Raw genomic sequence first — 19188 nt, 5'->3', positions numbered from 1 at the left:
GGTGACGTTTCTACTGTTTTTAGAGTTACCCTCGGAGTTCGCAGAATGGTGGCGGCCCCTGGTCCGCCGTTCCCTGTAGTTCCGGCCAGCCTGCGGCGGGAAGCCCGCTAGGTGTCCGTCCCGGCAGCTGGCTGGGTTGGGGCTGTCTCCCGTCTCCTGGCAACAGGCAGCGCGGCTTCCTCCACAATGAGGACCTGACGACGCCCTTTGTGGCCCCGCTTCAAAGAACGCTTCATTGTACGGCCTCTCGACCGGGTTCGTTGCGTGTCGCATATTAAGTCGTACGCCGGCTACCGGAGGCGTGTAGGAACGCCGTCCGTTCACAAGAGCGGGCCGCCGCGCCGTTATTAACGAAACACTGGCCCCGCGGACAATGAGGTGAGGTGCCAGCACGCCGCCTCAATGGCTTCCAAGGACGTCCACCGGCGCGGCCCTGTTACGGCGAGCCCTCATCGGCCCGGTGGGCATAAAGAAGCGCTGCCGGAGTTTACAGCGCAAGTCATTTCGGTAACAATATGGCCGGCAGCATTGTTCCACAGGATGTTGCGGCGCCACGACAATGTGGTTCGTTCCCAAACACACACTGCCGGGAAACATGCGAGGACGGGTGTTCACGTTTCTTTCTTCCAGGTAATAAATGGCGGAATAGAGTCGTTAATTAACCTCACTTTCCCTCTGACGTTGTTACGTAAGTGCATCGCTACCCTATTGCCCTCAATGTGCTACACGCTCTGGAGCAAGCCTTTCAGTTAGATACTATTTCGGGACTTGCGTGTGCGAGATGCCAGATGTCGAACTGTGCGGTGCAGTCAGTACTCGAACGATTCTGTCATCGAAATGATGTGGAACGAGCCAATTTACAAGAAATGTATACATGATTAATGTTAACATTATTATTTTTAGTCCTGTTCAGGTAACTACAATTTTTTTTACTGGCTACCAGGTTTTACGTAGAAATTCGTAAATGAAATAGAAGTTGTCCAGGAGAAATGATTTTAAATTAGACTCAACACTTGCTTCGCTGCCTGACCGACATTTTATCTTATTGGGCAAATGATTAAAAGTTTTTGTTGCTATATATTAAACTCTATTCTGAGCCACTGACAGCTTTTACAGTGGGAAATAAAGGTCATTTTCTCTCTAGTGTTGTAAGTATGGACATCACCGTTGCCATTACTTGACGGATTATTTACGACGACTTTAATAAAATAAATAAAAAGTAAAATGTTCAAATGTGTGTGAATTCATAAGGGACCAAACTGCTGAGGTCATCGGTCCTTAGATTTACACACTTCTTAAAGTAACTTATGCTAAGAACAACTCATACACCCATGCCCAAGGGAGGACTCGAACCTCCGGCGGGAGGGGCTGCGCAATCTGTGACATGGTGCGTCAAACCGCACGGCCACTCCGCGCGGCGACGAATTTCATTAGAGAATATACATTGATGAGGGAAAACATTACAATCACCTGCATAATAATCTATTTCTTCGTCTTTGCAACAAAATACAACACTGACTCTGCGTACCAAGGATCCGACAGTTTTCTGGTAGGTTTGTGGAGGTATGTGTCATTAGATGTCTAAACACAGGTCATGAATTCGTGTTAATAAAGGGCCGCTGATTTGCGTACGTGGTGATAGCGCACGATAGCGACCTAGATGTGTTCCATAGCATTTACATCAGGCGAATTTGGTCTTCTCAAACCACTGTAGCACTGTTCTGGCTCCGAGACACGGACAATTATGCTGCTAAAAGATGATACCGCCGTCGGGGAAGACGTCAAGCATGAAGGGATGCAGGTGGTTCGCAGCTGTCAGCGTGTCTTCCATTACTACCACGGCTCCCATGCAGTTGCAAGAGAATGTCTCCCACAGCATAATACTGCTCCCACCAGCCTGCGTACGTGGCGAGCTGCCGTTTCGAGCCGCCGTTCACCTCCACGACGGCGTTTGTGGAGAAGACCATCGACCTAGTGTAGCAAAAATGTGATTCACACGAACAGCCGACTCGTTTCAACTGATCGACAGTCGAGTTTCGATGGTCCCATGTTCACTGCAATCGTAATTGACGATGTCGTTGAGTCAACATGTGAAGACGTATGGGTGGTCTGTTGTGGTGGTCCCGGAGTGCTCCGAAACACTATTCATCATCATTGATTCCGCCCAAATTTGTGGTACAGTCAATGCAAGTGCGAAAGTTGGAGCTGCAGAAGGGCAAGCGTTTAGAAAAAATGATATTTTTGGCTCGTGTCGAGTCCTTTACGGTGGCGTTATTTTCAGGCGGCGGTTGGTGCACTGGAGAGTTGCCGGCACGGTAGCTCAACGTGTGCGGTCAGAGGGTTAGCTGCCCCGTGTAATAATAACAAAACTGAGTGAATGGATCAATAATGAACTTCAACAGCTGTCAGGGGACGACGGCAACGAACAAATCCAAAGAACATTTTCGAACAAAATTAGATTAAAATAAAGAGAGAGAGAGAGAGAGCAAATAGTAATTCGTGGGTCGTAGGTTCGAGTAACTAGGCTAAAACTTATTTTTATTTTCAATTTTTTCTTTACTTCTACTGCAAACAAATGAAAATAATATTCAAAATATGGTACTTATTAATATTTTCATAAAAAGTAAAAAAAAAGGAAAGGCAAAGGATAATTTGGGATTGCAGATAAATCTCCAAGAAAAGATCGTACTTACAGCGTCCACGAGGACTCTGCAACTGACATTCCAAGAAGGAACATTAATCGAATCGTACATGACTTCGTATTCCGTTAGTTTCATTCTGGTCTTCGGGCAACACTCGGCAGCTAATGCAACTCTGCAATGTCCATTTTTATTGTCAGGTGAATAATGTGATGAAAGAGCTGCTCTTATCGAGAGAGAAAAATAAGTCGCATCCAGGGAAGCCATATTCCACTGTGCATCACCAGCTATCCTCGCGAATATTTAGCGAAATGCTGTGTTACACATCCTATACTGCCAAACTGGGCGATGAGAGAGATCATTTTAGGAAGGCAAACCAAGTCTGCTTTCCTAAGGACATTTTAAAATGACCATGTATCTGTAAAAATACGACTTTTATGGCGTGTGTAAGATGCTGTGAAAAAGATTTTTTGCCCTGTTTTCACGATGAATATCACTCTCTTACGTGTAAATCTTTCTTTCGCTGGTGCCTTGTTCCGCGGTTTCGCAGGGTCAGCATGGTCAGGAACGGATTTGGCAAGGTTAGTTTTTAAGTGGTGGCCAGATCCCCTTTCTGCCGCCACCCCATACCCCCCGGGACGGAATTAGTCCAAAAATGGTTCAAATGACTCTGAGCACTATGGAACTTAACTTCTGAGGTCATCAGTCCCCTAGAACTCAGAACTACTTAAACCTAACTAACCTAAAGACATCACACACATCCATGCCCGAGTCAGGATTCGAACCCGCGACCGTAGCGGTCGCCCGGTTCGAGACTGAAGCGTCTAGAACCGCTCGGCCACACCAACCGGTACGGAATTAGTGTACCCCAGTTGTGTGCGTTTAATGTAAGCCATGGAATAGTTCGAACGTGTTCAGATGTCTGCGAGTCGTGTAACTGAGGCGTAATGTGGAGACAAGCCCAGTATTCACCTAGTGGGATGTGGAAAACCGCCTAAAAACCACATCCAGGCTAGACGGCACACCGGCCGACATCGGTAATCCGCTGGACGGATTCGATCTGGGGCCAGCGCGCCTACCCGCGTCCAGGAAGCAATGCATTAGCGCTCTCGGCTTACCTGGCGAGTCTCTTAGTTTATAAATCATCAACTGTAAAATTATAAAAGTATCTAATTTCACGTATGGAGTTCTCTTGTAGCCTTGTAGTCTCTTGCTGGTAATTTATTTATAATCCCAAATTTTTCTCTGCCTCTTCTTTTCATGTCTTTTTAAGTAATACAATATATTGAACATTATTTTGGTTTGTTAGCGGTGTGAGTAACATAACGTAAAAACTGAAAATAAAAAAAGTTAAAAAAATTTTCAAATGGCTCTGAGCACTATGGGACTGAACTTCTGAGGTCATCAGTTCCCTAGAACTTAGAACTAGTTAAACCTAACTAACCTAAGGACATCACACACATCCATGCTCGAGGCACGATTAGAACCTGCGACCGTAGCGGTCGCGCGGTTCCAGACTGACGCGCCTAGAACACTCGGCCACTCCGGACGGCTAAAAATAAGTGGTTGGCCATCTGGAGCTCCCACTTCTGTCACTTTCACTTCTGACCAATCCCTTCATATAGGGTATTTCCGTAAGAGCGAGCAAAAATGTAACAGGACATAGAGAATGCTCCACTGAACAGTATGAGGTAGGGGACTCGGGGTCGTAGAGCCAGCTTCAGGACATATGGAAGTAAACTTGTCTGCCGCTTTGTCTAGCATTACTGTTTTCCAACTTATTTGCAACTAACATGCGTACAAGTTTACAATACTGTGCTGTTTATTTACATGTATATTCTTTACTTTCTGCAAGGAAACGAGGAGGGCGAGCCTCATTACTAGCAAGTGTTTTCTGGTCGCTGAATTGGAAGGAGAGGTCCTATACAATGGACTGCGAGGTCACCTGACCTGAATCCCCTTTATTATTTCGTATGGGGGTATCTAAAAGTCGCTTGTATACGAGATCCCAATGGCTACGGAGATGGAATAAGTTGCCACAATTGTAGCTGCCTGTGATATGATTCGAAACACTCCAGGGATATTTGTCAGGGTCTGTCAGAATCTTGTTTGCCGATGTCATCGTTGCAACGAGGTTGATGGCCGTCAGTTTCACCATGCTTTGTAAGACACAGTACAAATGTTATGTTCATTGTGTCAGTCATGGTATTTGCACTTAACTGTAAATAATACAACAAAAAAGTACGTACTACTGTGATTTTATTCCTATTATCTCCTGAAGCTGGCTGCTCTAACTCAAATTGTTCAGTGGAACATCTTCTATGTTATGTTAAATTTTTGCCCGCTGTTACGGATACTCTCTGTACAGGCCTACCACAGATCTGGACGAAATCGGTTATGAGGAGTGGGCGTGGTCCCCTTGTAAGTGCACAGTGTGCATTACAGTATAATTAAAATATTCGTATACTTCGACGGAAATTAGAAACGACACGAACACGTACAGTGCAAGAATCCTGTAGCATCACTTGGCTCAACAGAGAATAATCTCCAGATTACAATTTTCCAGAGAGTCATAAAAACTCTTAAGGAAGCAACTGGAGAAGCTGTATTCGCCTGGAAACAACTGCGAAGCAGCCACCGGCGACAAGCTCTTAAACGAGCCCCTTGATTGGCTCCTGATTGCTGCACTCGGTCGCAGGGATAATGGTGCGAAGACGCGCTCGTCCTTCGCCCGATTGCTGGCTCTCCCCTGCGCCATTAGGGGCCGACCGTCCGTCCCCATCTCGCCGGTTACACCCTTCCCCTGACCCCCGAGCAATCACTAATCCCGATCGTGACATGAATGTAATTGGCCGCATCATTTTACGCCCGTAACTTCCTTTCATGAGGTAATTCTGTGGAAACTCCTCTTTGATCTACCGCACATATAACTTTCGCTGCCAGAAGGCCTCCTCTATTGGGACCTTCCCCCTCCACCAAACCCCTCTCGTTCGTTTTACACACAAAAAAAAAAAAAAAAAAAAAAATCAATCACGCTATTTCCCTTCGCTGGCCAGTCAAGTTGCCGGACAAGGTAATTAGCAATTTACTGTTTTTGTGAACTGTAATTTTAGTCATATTTCTGAACCGCATTAACTATTTATGCCTTTACTTTGTTTAACTCGGTGTAATTGATTGGCCGACTCAGAGAGCCGTGGGGGAACCTAGTTATCTAACACTTGCGGGCTATTTCCTGACACAGCCTGTGATTAGCAACACACGCTCGATTACCCGTTGGGTTTCCTTCTGAAGCCCATCACGACCTCTTTTGCCATGTGTATTCTCAATTTAATGATCTGTAGCGTAACCGGTTTTTCGTAGTGTTACGTAATTAATAATGCCTCAGCTTGTATTCGCATTCCATACAGGAATTTTAGAAGTTTGTGTCAAGGTTTTACTATTCACTTAGAGCGTGCCTGCAATTTAATCTAATACGACTTTAATGTTGTTGACACGTGTGTCTATCCTCAGTTTGCAGTTAGTGGTAATACTATTTTGATGATACTTAAATTTCGTATATAAAGGTTGAATCATCTAAAACTTGCGCCCCAAATATTGCGGAAATGGAAAATCCTATTGACATGCGATTTTCACAGAACGGATTTGTAGACAGGAACTCATATTGTTAGCCAGTCAACAGATTGTAATAATACTTATAATGTGTATTTTTTGCAAAAACACACTTTTTCAATGGAACAATGTCTATTCACATTAGAAAAATAAGTAGGGCAAATTAGAATATTACTGGTGTTTGTTGCAGGATTCTAGTGCGAATCGTTTACGAGATATCATATTTTTAAATATTCCCACATCGACATCAAATACCCATGGTAGCACAAACTAAAGAACAACTCAAGTGCATGCGCTAGTAACGTGGACTCTGACCAGTAACGAGACAATTGACCATCATATGTTGTTTTCAAAATGGCCACCGGCAACATAGGCTTTCAGTCTGGTATGGAACGAGTGGTTCACTCGTGCTCGTATTACATTGAGATACCCAGTACGCTGTAGCAATACGTCGTTGCATATCGTAGGGTGTAGTTGGTACGTCCTTGCAGAAAGAGTCTTTTTTTGTCACCAGTCTTCTGACTAATTATGCTGCCCGCCACGAATTCCTCTCCCATACCAATCTCTTCATTTCAGTGTAGAGCTTTCAACCTACGTCCTCAATTATATGCTGAGCATATTAGAATCTCTGTTTTCCCCTACAGTTTTACCCTCTGCAGGTCCCACTAGGACCATGGAAATTATGTTGTTATGTCTTAACAAATGTCCTACCGTTCTGTCCCTTCTTGTCTCTCCAGCCTCCTCATTGCTTACTTTATTAGTCCACCTAATTTTCAATATTCTTCTGTAAGACCATATTTCAAATGCTTCGAGTTTCTTCTTTTCTGATTTTCCCGCAATCCGTGTTTTACTACCATACAACGCTGTGCTCCGAACGCACATTCTCTGTAATTTCTTCCTAAATTAAGGTCTACGTTTCATTCTAGTAGACTTCTCTTTTCCAGTGGTAGTCTGCTTTTGAAGTCTACCTGTTGCGACCGTCATGGGTCATTTTGCTGCCTACTTAGCAGAATTCCTTAACTTCATCTACTCTATCTTCACCAATCCTGATCTTAAACTTCTCGCTCTTCTCGTTTCTGCTACTTCTCATTATTTCGTCTTTCTTCGATTTACTCTCAATCCGTATTCTGTATTCATTAGACTGTTCATTCCATTCAACAGATCCTGTAATCGCCGGCCGCGGCGGCGAGCTGTTCTAGCCGCTTCAGTCCGGATCCACGCTGCTGCTACAAGTTCGAATCCTGCCTCGGGCATGGATGTGTGTTAGGTTTAAGTAGTTTAGGGAACTGATGACTTCAGCTGTTAAGTCCCATAGTGCTTAGAGCCATTTTTTTTTGGATCCTGTAATCCTTCTTCAGTTCCACTGAGGATAACAGTGTCATCAGAGAATCGTATCATTGATATCCTTTCACATTGATTTATAATTCCACTCTTGAAGCTTTCTTTTATTTCCCTCATTGCTTCTTCGATGTATAGACTGAACAGTATGGTTGAAAGACTACATCCTTGTCATACAACCTTTTTATCAAAGTACTTCTTTCTTCGTCCTCCACTCATATTGTTCCCTCTTTGATCTTGTGCATTTTGTAGATTACCCGTTTTTCACTATGGTTTAGTCCTATTTTACTCAGAATTTTGAACATCTTACGCCATTTTACATTGTCGACCGCTTTTTCCATGTTGGCAAATCCTACGAACGTGTCTTGATTTTTCTTTAGATTTGCTTCCATTATCAACGGCAACATCAGAACTGCCACTCTGGTGCCTTTACTTTTCCTAACTCAAACTGATTGTTTTTTAAAAGAATCTAAAAGATTTTTTTCCGTTATTCTTCATATTGTTCTTGTCAACGACTTGGATGCATGAGCTGTTAAGCTGATTGTACGTTAGTTCTCGCAATTTCGCCTCTTGCAGTCTTGGGAATTTTGTGGCTAACGTTCTTCCGAAAGTCAGATGGTAAATCGCCACACTCATACATTCTACACACCAACATGAGTTGTCGTTTTGTTGCCAGTTCCCCCTAGTGATTTTAGAAATTCTGATGGAATGTTGTCTATACCTCTGCCATAATCAATGGTAAGTCTTCAAAAGGTCTTTTAAATTCTGATTCTAACGCTGGGACTCCATCTCTACCCTGTTATTCTTCTGTCACGTCATCAGACAAGTCTTCCTCCTCATAAAGGCCTTCAGAGTACTCTATCCACCTATCCGCTCTCTCCTCTTCATTTAAGAGTGGTATTCCCTCTGCACTCTTAATGTTACCAACCTTGCTTTTAATTTCGCCGCAGTTTGTTTTGAGTTTATATATGCGGAGTCAATCCTTCCGACAATAATTTCTTTTTCGATTTCTTCACTTTTTTCATGCAGCCCTTTCGTCTTAGCTTCCCTGCAGTTCCTATTTATTTCATTCCTCAGAGGCTTGCATTTCTGTATCCCTGAATTTCCCTGAACCTTTTTTGTTCTTTCTCCTTTCATCGATCAACTGAAGTGTTTCATCTGTTGTCCAAGGTTTCTTCGCAGTTCATTCTATCTATGTTTTTCTTTCCAGTTTCTGTGATTGTCCTTTTTAGAGATATCAATTTCTCTTCAACTTAACTGCCTACTGAGCTATTCTTATTGCTGTATCTACAGCCTTCTTTGCGTATTCTTCCTGACTAATCTCTTACGAAATCTCTGTCTGGCCACGATGTAATCTAACTGTAATCTCCCCGTATCACCCGGCCTTTTCCAAGTATAACTCCTCTTCTACTACTAGCTGAAATTTGTTACGTAACTCAATTAGTCATTCTCCTCTCTCATTCCCGGTTCCAAGCCCATATTCTCCTGTAAGCTTTTCTTCTTTTCCTTCCCCTACATCTGCATTCCAGTCCCCCACGACAGATTTTCATCTCCCTTAACGTACTGTACTACCCTTTCAATATACTAATATACTTTCTGTACCTCTTGATCTTCAGCTTGCGACGTCGGCATGTATACCTGAACTATCATTGTCGGTGTTGGTTTGTTGTCGATTGTGATGAGAATAACCATATCACTGAACTGTTCACAGTAATTCACTCTCTGCCTTAACTTCCTGTTCATAACGAATCCTACTCCCGTTATGGCATTTTCTGCTGCTGCTGATGTGATCCTATACTCCTCTGACCGTTAATCCTTGTATACTTATATGGATATGGTGTCTATTCTTTCGGACATGTCCGAAAGAACAGAAACCATATCCATATAAGTATATAGTTCTGGCAATACCGGCCATGACCTTCTTCTTCTGTGCAGATACACACATACTACCCGAACTCTCATAGGACTTGGTAAGAATGTCTTCCACGAGTAATGAGTGTGTTTGGTAGGGGCACTACGAATGTAGTGCGTGGACATACACGGTGAGGATGTGGGTCTCGCGGGAAGCGTGCGCGAGATAGACCCTGCAGTCGCGTTATCCTCTGTGCCCTCGGTGACTCAGTTGGATACAACGTCTGTATATATCAACGCCCGTCAGCAGCTGAAGGTATTAATATATAAAACTAATTTCGTTAATCCTTGTGTTCTTCCCATTTCACTTCACTGACGCCCATTATATTTAAACTGAGCCTTAGCACTTTACTTTTCAGATTTTCTGATTTCCCCGCCAAGTTCAAATTTCTGATATTCCACACCCAGACCCGTAGAACGTTATCCTTTCGTTGGTTCAAATGGCTCTGAGCACTATGGGACCTAACATCTGAGGTCATCAGTCCCCTACAACTTAGAACTACTTAAACCTAGCTAACCTTAGGACATCACACACATTCATCCCCGAGGCAAGATTCGAACCTGCGACCGTAGCGGTCGCGCGGTTCCGGACTGAAGCGCCTAGAACCGCTCGGCCACCGCCGCCGGCTCTTTCATTGGTCACTCAACCATTTTTCTCAGAGGTCACATGTCCTGTTGATACACAGTATTTGTCTTAAACACAGTGGCTTCCATTGCCTCCTGCATCCTCATGCCGTTGATCATTGCTCACTATTCCGCCTGTAGGGGCAGTTTCCCACCCCAAGGGCAAGAAAGTGCACGGAACCTGTCTGCTCCTACGCCTTCTCTGACCAGGCCGTTGGTAGAGTGATGGTGACTAATTATGATAAGGGAAGTATTCGGCGCAAGTTTTAGGTGACTCACCCTGTGCACAAAATGAGTGACCAAAAATGACGGGAATGGTGGTCCCATTTCAGGTATGACCCCCGAATTTTAAACATAGACACAGCGTGTTGACAGGTGCGTTGTGAAATTGGTAGCCAGCTACTAGTTAAACGGCGTTGAATGAGGCCCGATAATCAGTGAAAACGCATTGGGCAGAACACATCATGGAACAAGATGGAACCATCACATAGATAATGTTGTGGGTAGAGCAAACCAAAGACTGCGGTTCACTTAGAAAGTGCGGTAAGTCTATGTGACATCACGCTTGTCCGCCCTATTCTGCAGTATTGCTGTACTGTGTGGGATCCGCATCAGGTGGGACTGACGGATGAGATCGAAAAAGTACAAAGAAGGGCGGCACGTTTTGTATTATCGCGAAATAGGGGAGATAGTGCCACAGACATGATACGTGATTGTGGCAATCATTAAAACAAAGGCGTTTGTCGTTGCGGCGGTATCTTCTCATGATAATTCAATTACCAGTTTTCTCCTCCGATTGCGAAAACATTCTGTTGGCACCCACTTACATAGGGAGAAATGAACATCACGATAAAATAAGAGAAATCAGGGCTCGCACAGAAAAATGTAAGTTCTCTTTTCTCCCGCGCGCAGTTCGAGAGTGGAACGGTAGACAGACAGCTTGAAGGTGGTTCATTGAACCCTCTGCCAGGCACTTTATTGTGAATAGCAGAGTAATCACGTAGATGTGTTTTTACAGAAAGATGTACAGTCAGTTGTCAACGTACAGTCGACGCACGTGCAATAACCTGAACTTGTCGAGCCATGCTTGATTTTTTAACATCAGACTGTTAAAATCAATGTACAACATCGTGAATGAAACTTCCTGGCTGATTAAAACTGTGTGCTGGACTGAGACTGGAACTAGAGACCTTTGATGAGGAAAGGAATGAAGGAACAAGCTGAAACCAAAACATTGCATTGAACCGAATAGTTCATAGTGCTGTGGAATGTGGGAAAAAACCGCAAATTGGCATTCATAAGAAGAAGAACAACACCAAAAATGCATCAGGAGCGTAATATGTAGGAAACTGTCCACGCAACCTGCCACTGATGATGCCTTGCAGAAAATAAAGGCGAAACGCGTATGGCACTAAAATTGTGTTTTATTCAGTTGCTGTCAGACGGTCCATAAGTAAAAATTATCAATATACCGTAATAAGCTGAAGCCAGTTTCGGCACGTAGCGTACTCTTTTCGAATAGCACAAAAGGAACCATTGATGGCCAAGTAACCGTCCAAGCAATCTACCGCCACAGTTTTTATGCGTTTAAGACATGTAATTACTCTCTTTATACTTGAGTGCAAGTACGTCCAACTTCGTCGATTTTTTGCATTACATACTTATTTTTTTTCCTTGACGCTAGAAATTACCCCTCTACACACCCCTTAACAGCTTTCACTTTATAGGAGAATAAATTTATGTCACCGGATTGGACTGAGCGACTTGGCGCAGTGGTTAGCACACTGGATTCGCTTTGGGAAGGACTACGGTTCAAATCCCGTATCCGGCTATCCAGATTTAGGTTTCCCGTGATTTCCCTAAATCGCTCCAGGAAAATGCCGGAATATTTCCTGCAAAAGGGCACGGCCGATTTCCTTCCCTATCCGTGATGCTAACCGAGCTTGTGCTCCATCTCTAACGACGTCGGCGGGACGTTAAACCCTTCCTTCCTTCACAGGGTTGTGCTAAGAACGAGATTTAAATTTTCTTTGTTTTGTCTGTAGTGATGTACTCAGACTTTGGTGTCAAAGAAAATAACATACACTGCAACTGTAAGAAACCGACAGTAGCTACGGGGAAGTGATGGTTTCCAGTTGATTACATGGATGGTTTCCAGTTAATTACATATAAAGCATTGTCGACAAGCATGAGTAACGAATGCTCGTTTTAGAATTACATCTGTGGCGGAACCATTTTTTTCTGCTACCTAGCACGACGGTAGTTGTCGGTAAAAGACTGATATTGGTGATATATACTAGGAGGAGTCTCTGACGAACTGAGGTTCCTCACAAGTTCTTGGCAACGCGGAACACTGGTCAGATGAGAGAAAGATCACGTCACGTCAGTACAATTATGTAATGTCAAACCAACCTTATTATCCACTGCTTAAGTCTTATTCAATTACTGATTTACGCTGCGCCTTCTCGACCGTTCATACGTACTCATCGTTCAACACAGCCTTCTGATTATCACTTCTAAGGCAACGCAGCTGCTCGCTATACTAACTTGTGGTTTTACAATCTGGATGGAACCATAGCGTCTTCATGTATTAATTTTACTCTTACCTATGCTAAGTGGTGACGCTCTACCTCAAGACTTTTGAGTCGGAGCATACTCTTCTGCATGCAAATGATTATGATAAAGCCACCAGGTGGTGAAATTAGATGCCACTACGTTGATTTTATTTTTGTTTTAGGAATAATAACTGCATTAAAAGTTGACGGCATTAAATGAAACAATAATGATTAAAAAATCTGACAAGATTTGTGAGTTTTTGACTACAAGAATAACATAAAAAGTGAATAACATCTCGAAATGGTGCGCGTTTTGCTCTGGATTATTGATTATCTAGCAAGAAGTTGATCAATCTGATAGCAAGTTTTGTAGTAAGTTTTACGTAGTTTACATTTCAATTTCCCACTCCCCTGCTTTACAAAGAATGATTGTACCTTTTATGCTACCAAGTCTTCATCATGTTTGCAACTCTATTTCAAAGTGAATGTGTTAGAATTCTAAAATTTTCAGCGCATTCTGATCGTCAAAATATGTAATAATAAGTCGGACTGGCAGCTAGAGAAGGCTTATTATTCTGAAATTGTTCTGTTATGATTTTTCGTTTATCCTAAAATTCGTTTCGAGTGAATATGTAATAGCAACGTTCGTTAATCAATTTCTGGTTTCACACCTACGCAATATATCTAATCGAAGTAACCGTTCTTGCTGTAACGAATTCAGTCTCGAATGAATGTTCAAATTTCAAGAAGAAATGAAGCGTAAAAAAAGGATCGGATATTAGCTGGGAGGAGATAAGATCCCGAAGCAAGGCAGCGCTTTGAATACGAGCGACGTATTTTCGCATACGGCACTTTAGATGCTATCTAAATTTACACGTCTAGGTAATCTTAAGCATGCAATCTCTAATAGACGTAGTATAGTGAGAGTAATATGGGAGAAATTTGCACACAAAGGTGTAGACGAGACAATCAGCCTTTAATGCACAAAACTAGATCTCAAAAACAGATCCTGAATGCAGATATTGACGCCAATACTGTACCCTGTGAAGGGTTGCATTACAGAGGTAAACTACAGTAAATTTCATTGAGGAAAGATTTTTGTATTCATCAGCGGTGTGATATTCCATGAACGTGCTCTGAACTATCGCAAGAAATTAAGTAAGGAGAATGGGCTACAGAATAAATCTTCCGATTCGTATTGTTATTAACCCCAATTCTTAAAATTAACAGTTCATGTGATATTTACTATAAAAAATACCTGTTAAAACCGCATACTCTTTAACATTCTTAATTATTTGACTGTGCGATGTTCCTACTGTTTACCAGTTTCGTACTAATATCTGCTCAAGTTAAAATTGGCTTGTATTGTCAGCACCTGTATAATGAGACATTTGCAACAGTCTTTGTGTGGATGCCATTAAGATCAGGCACTTTCAGTGCAGGCCCAGTAGGTTATGATTGAGAATGAACCAGACGGTTCAAAACTAGCTGCCAAAACATATATGTACCGCAACTGCGGCAGATCTGTAATAACTCTTCATGAAATAAAAGGGTTGCTGGTTCTACAAAACTAAATGTTGAGATTTGTTTAAGTTTCTCTCTTGTCGAGCGTCATATCTGAGCTGCTCATGAAAAGCACGAGGCGCTCAACAGTCCTCAAATGGCGCCCAGTAGCTCAGGATAAGCCACGGGGTACGACTTTACCGGGTTTTGGGTAAGCATCATTAACCATTTCTAAAACATTTATTACAAAAGTTTATAAGATACAAATTTCGAGCCGCGCGTAGTGGCCATGCGGTTAGAGGTGCCATGTTATCAAATGTCTCCTTAGAAAAATTATGAATGACTGTGCTGGTAAAACTCTTACGTTATTTGATTTTCAAACACCTGAGCAAAACTCAGCGAACTCAAGCAGTTCTCGCTTTACTTATTCTGATCATCACTGAACTGACACAATATTTTTAGTGCCGGCCGGTGTGCCCGAGCGGTTCTAGGCGCTTCGGTCTGGAACCGCGCGACTGCTACGGTAGCAGGTTCGAATCCTGCCTCGAGGAATGGATGTGTGTGATGTCCTTAGGTTAGTTAGGTTTAAGTAGTTCTAAGTTCTATGGGACTGATGACCTCAGATGTTAAGTCCCATAGTACTCAGAGCCATCTGAACCATTTTTGAATATTTTTAGTGCAACGCGAACTGACCATCAATAATCCCTACAAAAGAATGGCCCTGACTAACAATAACCTATACCTTTCACGAATCACTTACCTCACAAAAATCTTCGTTACTCGAACTACTGCAATACAATGAGCGCCAATACTGATAGCTAAATAAAAGGTTTTAACTACTGAAGGCACTAACTACTGATAGGTATAGTTGGCAAATGAAAGATTTTGATAGAGAACAAACAATGTATTTACCTTTATAGTGGTCAAAAGTCATCACATATATATCTATCAATTCCTGACAACCATCTTTACAAATTTCCTTTTTCTGGCGGACACACGTCCAGATCGTTCTCTTATAGTAACTTCTCAAAACTCTGGCATATCTCTCCCCACATCCACCACTGCTGGAGGCTCACCTCCAACTGCCCAACGCCACGCGCTGTTCACATCCAACTGCCCAACACTACACTAGCGAATATTCCAACAATGAGTCGAGCCAGTCACAGACTGCACAAGCGCAGTCAGCGATTTTCATACAGAGCACTACGTGGCGTTACCAACATAAAAATCTAAACAGCCTACTTACACAGTGATTGCGCGGCCTCTCCCGCGTGAGGTTCGAAAATTACGTCGGGCATGGGTGTGTGTGTGTTCTTCTTAGCATAAATTAGTGTAAGTTAGTTTATGTAGTGTGTAAGTCTAGGAACCGATGACCTCAGCAGTTTGTTCTCTTAGGAGTTCACACACATTTGAACATTTTGAACAAATTTAGAGTTTCACATTAAGCAAACTGATTGTTGTTGTTGTTGTTGTGGTCTTCAGTCTTGAGACTGGTTTGATGCAGCTCTCCATGCTACTCTTTCCTGTGTAGGCTTCATCTCCCAGTACCTACTACAACCTACATCCTTCTGAATCTGCTTAGTGTATTCATCTCGTGGTCTCCCTCTACGATTTTTACCCTCACGCTGCCCTCCAATACTAAACTGGTGATCCCTTGATGCAAACAGATTATAAGATGCAAATTTCCAGTTTCACACCAAGCAAACTCTCAGCAGGTACCCGACGGCTATTGCCGCTTAATAAATGCAGAGTGAAACCAAAAAATTCTCTAACAATTTAAAAACAGGCCCATACCACCTTTAACTAAACTCGAACAAGAAGTGACAGAATTTATTCCAGTTTTGAATTTTACGCATTTAGGAAAAGGAAAAAAAAATTAATCAGTGCCAACATGCGACATAATTATTCTGAAAAATACGACCAGATAGTGTTCTAGAACCTTTACGATTCAGACCTACAAACGGGATCCCGACTAATATGAAACTAAGAACATGATAGGTAGTAAATACAAGTACAAGTACATTTAAAAAAGTCTTTAATTAAGAACTCGGTCAGTGACAGATAACAAAATTAGAGGAAAAATTTGAAAATTTCAATGACGGCTAATCACGGCAATTCGAAAATTTAAAACTAGCCAGCGCCAGATGATGAGATTAAGGAAATTTAACAATTTGTATAACTTCCGTTGACGGCCTTTCAAAACATTAACCCAACAGAGTGGAACTCTTAAACTCACATTAATTAATACACGAGATAGGATGACATCTATTATTAAAAAAGGAGAATAAAACAAACTACTGCAATTATTGCGGCTTGAGGTGATGCACGAGGTGACAGGCTCGGCGAAGAACATCTCGCCTGCCGAAGCACGCGGCTGGCCGGTCCGCAAGAGAAACATGCGGCCAACGGGATCGATGTCTTCTGCGTGTGCCGCAACAGCCGTAAGACTAGAACAAACTAAAGGACCGTCTAAGATGCGGCATTACTAGCCCCTTTCGCAATCTCTCGTAATCAGGTGCTGAGCCAGGAAAGAATGCGCGACCGCCACCAGTCAACAGTTCTCTGCACACGGAATCAACAGTCATTTATACAACATTAAATACTTTTGCCCTGTCAGGTATACTGCTGAGCAGCCCCTTAGTTCTGCTCAGCACCAGGAAGCAAGGTACTGGAACAGGAGACAAATCAAGACACTACCAATGTCGCCTTCTCCTGCAGAAAGTGTCATCTTTTCTGTCTCTATGCTGTTCGTTTTTGGAACACAACCTACGACCAACTTTAAATAAACAATTGCCACTATTAAAGTTCCAGCCCTCGTATATGCAGATGATATGACATTCGCTAGATTCTGAAGAAGAGCTAACAGCTGATTTAGGTAACTCCTTTCAACTGTTCTCTATGAGTGTCAACAGTAAGAAGATTGTATCCGTTGTTTAGACTGCAGATCAGCCTACTAACTGCAAAATCGAAGTTAGTGTCCTACAAATAGTGTGTGCTCTCCAAATGTGATGGTTGCGGTCTGTCTAAGGAATTCTGTGGGAATACAGCAATAGCAACCATGCATTTTTTCAAAGGCGGTAAGCTTGGCACTGTGAACGCTGTAGTAGCATTGATGACAAGACTGTAAGGGCGTAACATGCTGACAACATTATGTTTGCAAGTATATTTTGTACTCAGAGAGTATTAAAAATTAGTATTCTAGGAAGTATAGGGAATGTGTGTGTGTGTGTGTGTGTGTGTGTGTGTGTGTGTGTGTGAGTGAGTGAGTGAGTGAGTGAGAGAGAGAGATAGGGGGAGGGTGGGGAGATAGGGGAGGGTTGTAAAAATTATGAAGGGAGAGTACAGGGGTCAGGTAGATGCGTCTGCTGTTTGGCACGTAACTCGAGGTAGTTACACACAGACGAAAAAGACTTGCACAGGGTGGGCTAGCGTATAGAGCTGCATTCAACCAGCCTTCGCCCTGAGGACTGCCACCACCACAACAGGTGATTCACACTGTGCAGTAGTGAAGAAATTAGAACAAAAGTAACCTGCAATCGCCGATCGCTTTCTTGGGTACTTGGAGTGCGTGACAGGGCGTAATGTCCCCACTGTGACGGCGGACACCTGGCAGCGTGGGAGGCGGCTACAAACTGCGCACTCCGTGAGTGAGTGCAGCGGCCAGCCAACAGCCTGGGTGGAGTGCAGCCGGCTTGTCACGGCCGACGTGTCTCTCCGCGCCGCTCGGCCGGCGCGGCTCGGTATATCACGGCGACGGGCAGCGGACCAGCCGGGGGACGTGCAGCTGCCGCTCAGCCGTGCGGCTTTACACGACGGCAGCTGCAAATCACTGGTACGAAACTTTGTCCACTACTATCTTACATTACGGTACTTGTGGAAGGTACTTCTATAAATTGCGTAACTAAAATGAATTTTCTTGTAATGAACGTCGAGTTTCAGTCGACCTGACACGCAAGATGTGGACACGCAAAGATACTTGCGTACAGAGTGTCATCAGCATATTATGCCTTAAGTCCGATCATAACTATGTAGGAGCGAGTGTCTTTCTGATACATACTATTCACACGTACACCAAATTCGTATATATGGAACTTTTTCTTGCGGATAAAATGCACAAAATTTTGAACACAGTTTACAAACAACTGGAAAGGATCATAAAAATAACAGCAAAAATGTATTCGCGTTCATTGCAAAGATCTGTCCAAAACGTCGGAGATTTCAACCAAACCAAAGAGGTACATTTAAGTATAAGTTGCGCGCATAAACAAAATAAACTTGATTGAAGTTGCGTTTGCTAAGAAAGAATAAACAAAATTCAAAACAGCATGTTCTAGCGAAGAATAAAATGCAATATTTTGCCTACAGAGATAACTGAAACAAACTTGTTAAAATGTAAGTATTAACCAATACATTCTAAATGGTGTACAATTACTTAGATAACGTAACGAAAGTGAATTACACTGTAAGACAAAAAAAGAGAGAGCTGCACAAATTGAGCAAGTTATTAACGCGTTGTCCACCTCTGGACCTCATAGAAGCAGTCATTCGGTTTGGCATTGATTGTCAAAGTTGTTGGATATCCTTCTGAGGAATATAGTGCCAAATTCAGTCCAACTGCTGCATTAGAACGTCGAGGTTCCAAGACGACCCTGCCCATAATGATCCAATCTTTCTCAGTTAAGGAAAGATCCAGTGAGTAATGTGTGGCAAGCACTAAGCAAGTAGTAAAAACTAGGCTCAAACAAAACTTGAGTTTGATTTCAAACACGTACCCGACTCATACGATAATAGTTGGTGGTGACTTTAATTTACCCTCGATATGTTGGCGAAAATACACGTTTAATTCCGGAGGTACACTTAAAACATCATCCGAAAATGTGCTAAACGCATTCTCTGAGAATTATTTCAAGCAGTTAGTTCATGAGCCCACGCGAAAAGTAAACGGTTGTGAAAACACACTTGACCTTTTAGCAACAAATAATCCTGAGTTAATAACGAGCATCAAAACC

At 42.8% G+C, this 19188-nt stretch overlaps 1 protein-coding gene across 1 annotated transcript in view; it reads left to right on the top strand.

Annotated features, from left to right (window-relative positions):
* The window catches only part of LOC124595958, a 242107-nt gene extending 224243 nt beyond the window's left edge, over window positions 1-17864 (top strand). Inside the window, exon 2 of the mRNA XM_047134884.1 lies at window positions 17793-17864. Coding sequence (XP_046990840.1) covers window positions 17793-17830 — 38 coding nt within the window. The 3' untranslated portion in view covers window positions 17831-17864. The remainder of the gene's footprint in view (window positions 1-17792) is intronic.
* Window positions 17865-19188: the final 1324 nt, after the last annotated feature.

This window comes from Schistocerca americana, chromosome 2 (assembly GCF_021461395.2).
Source record: "Schistocerca americana isolate TAMUIC-IGC-003095 chromosome 2, iqSchAmer2.1, whole genome shotgun sequence".
NCBI lineage: Eukaryota > Metazoa > Arthropoda > Insecta > Orthoptera > Acrididae > Schistocerca > Schistocerca americana.
This window is presented reverse-complemented; position numbering and strand designations above follow the sequence as displayed.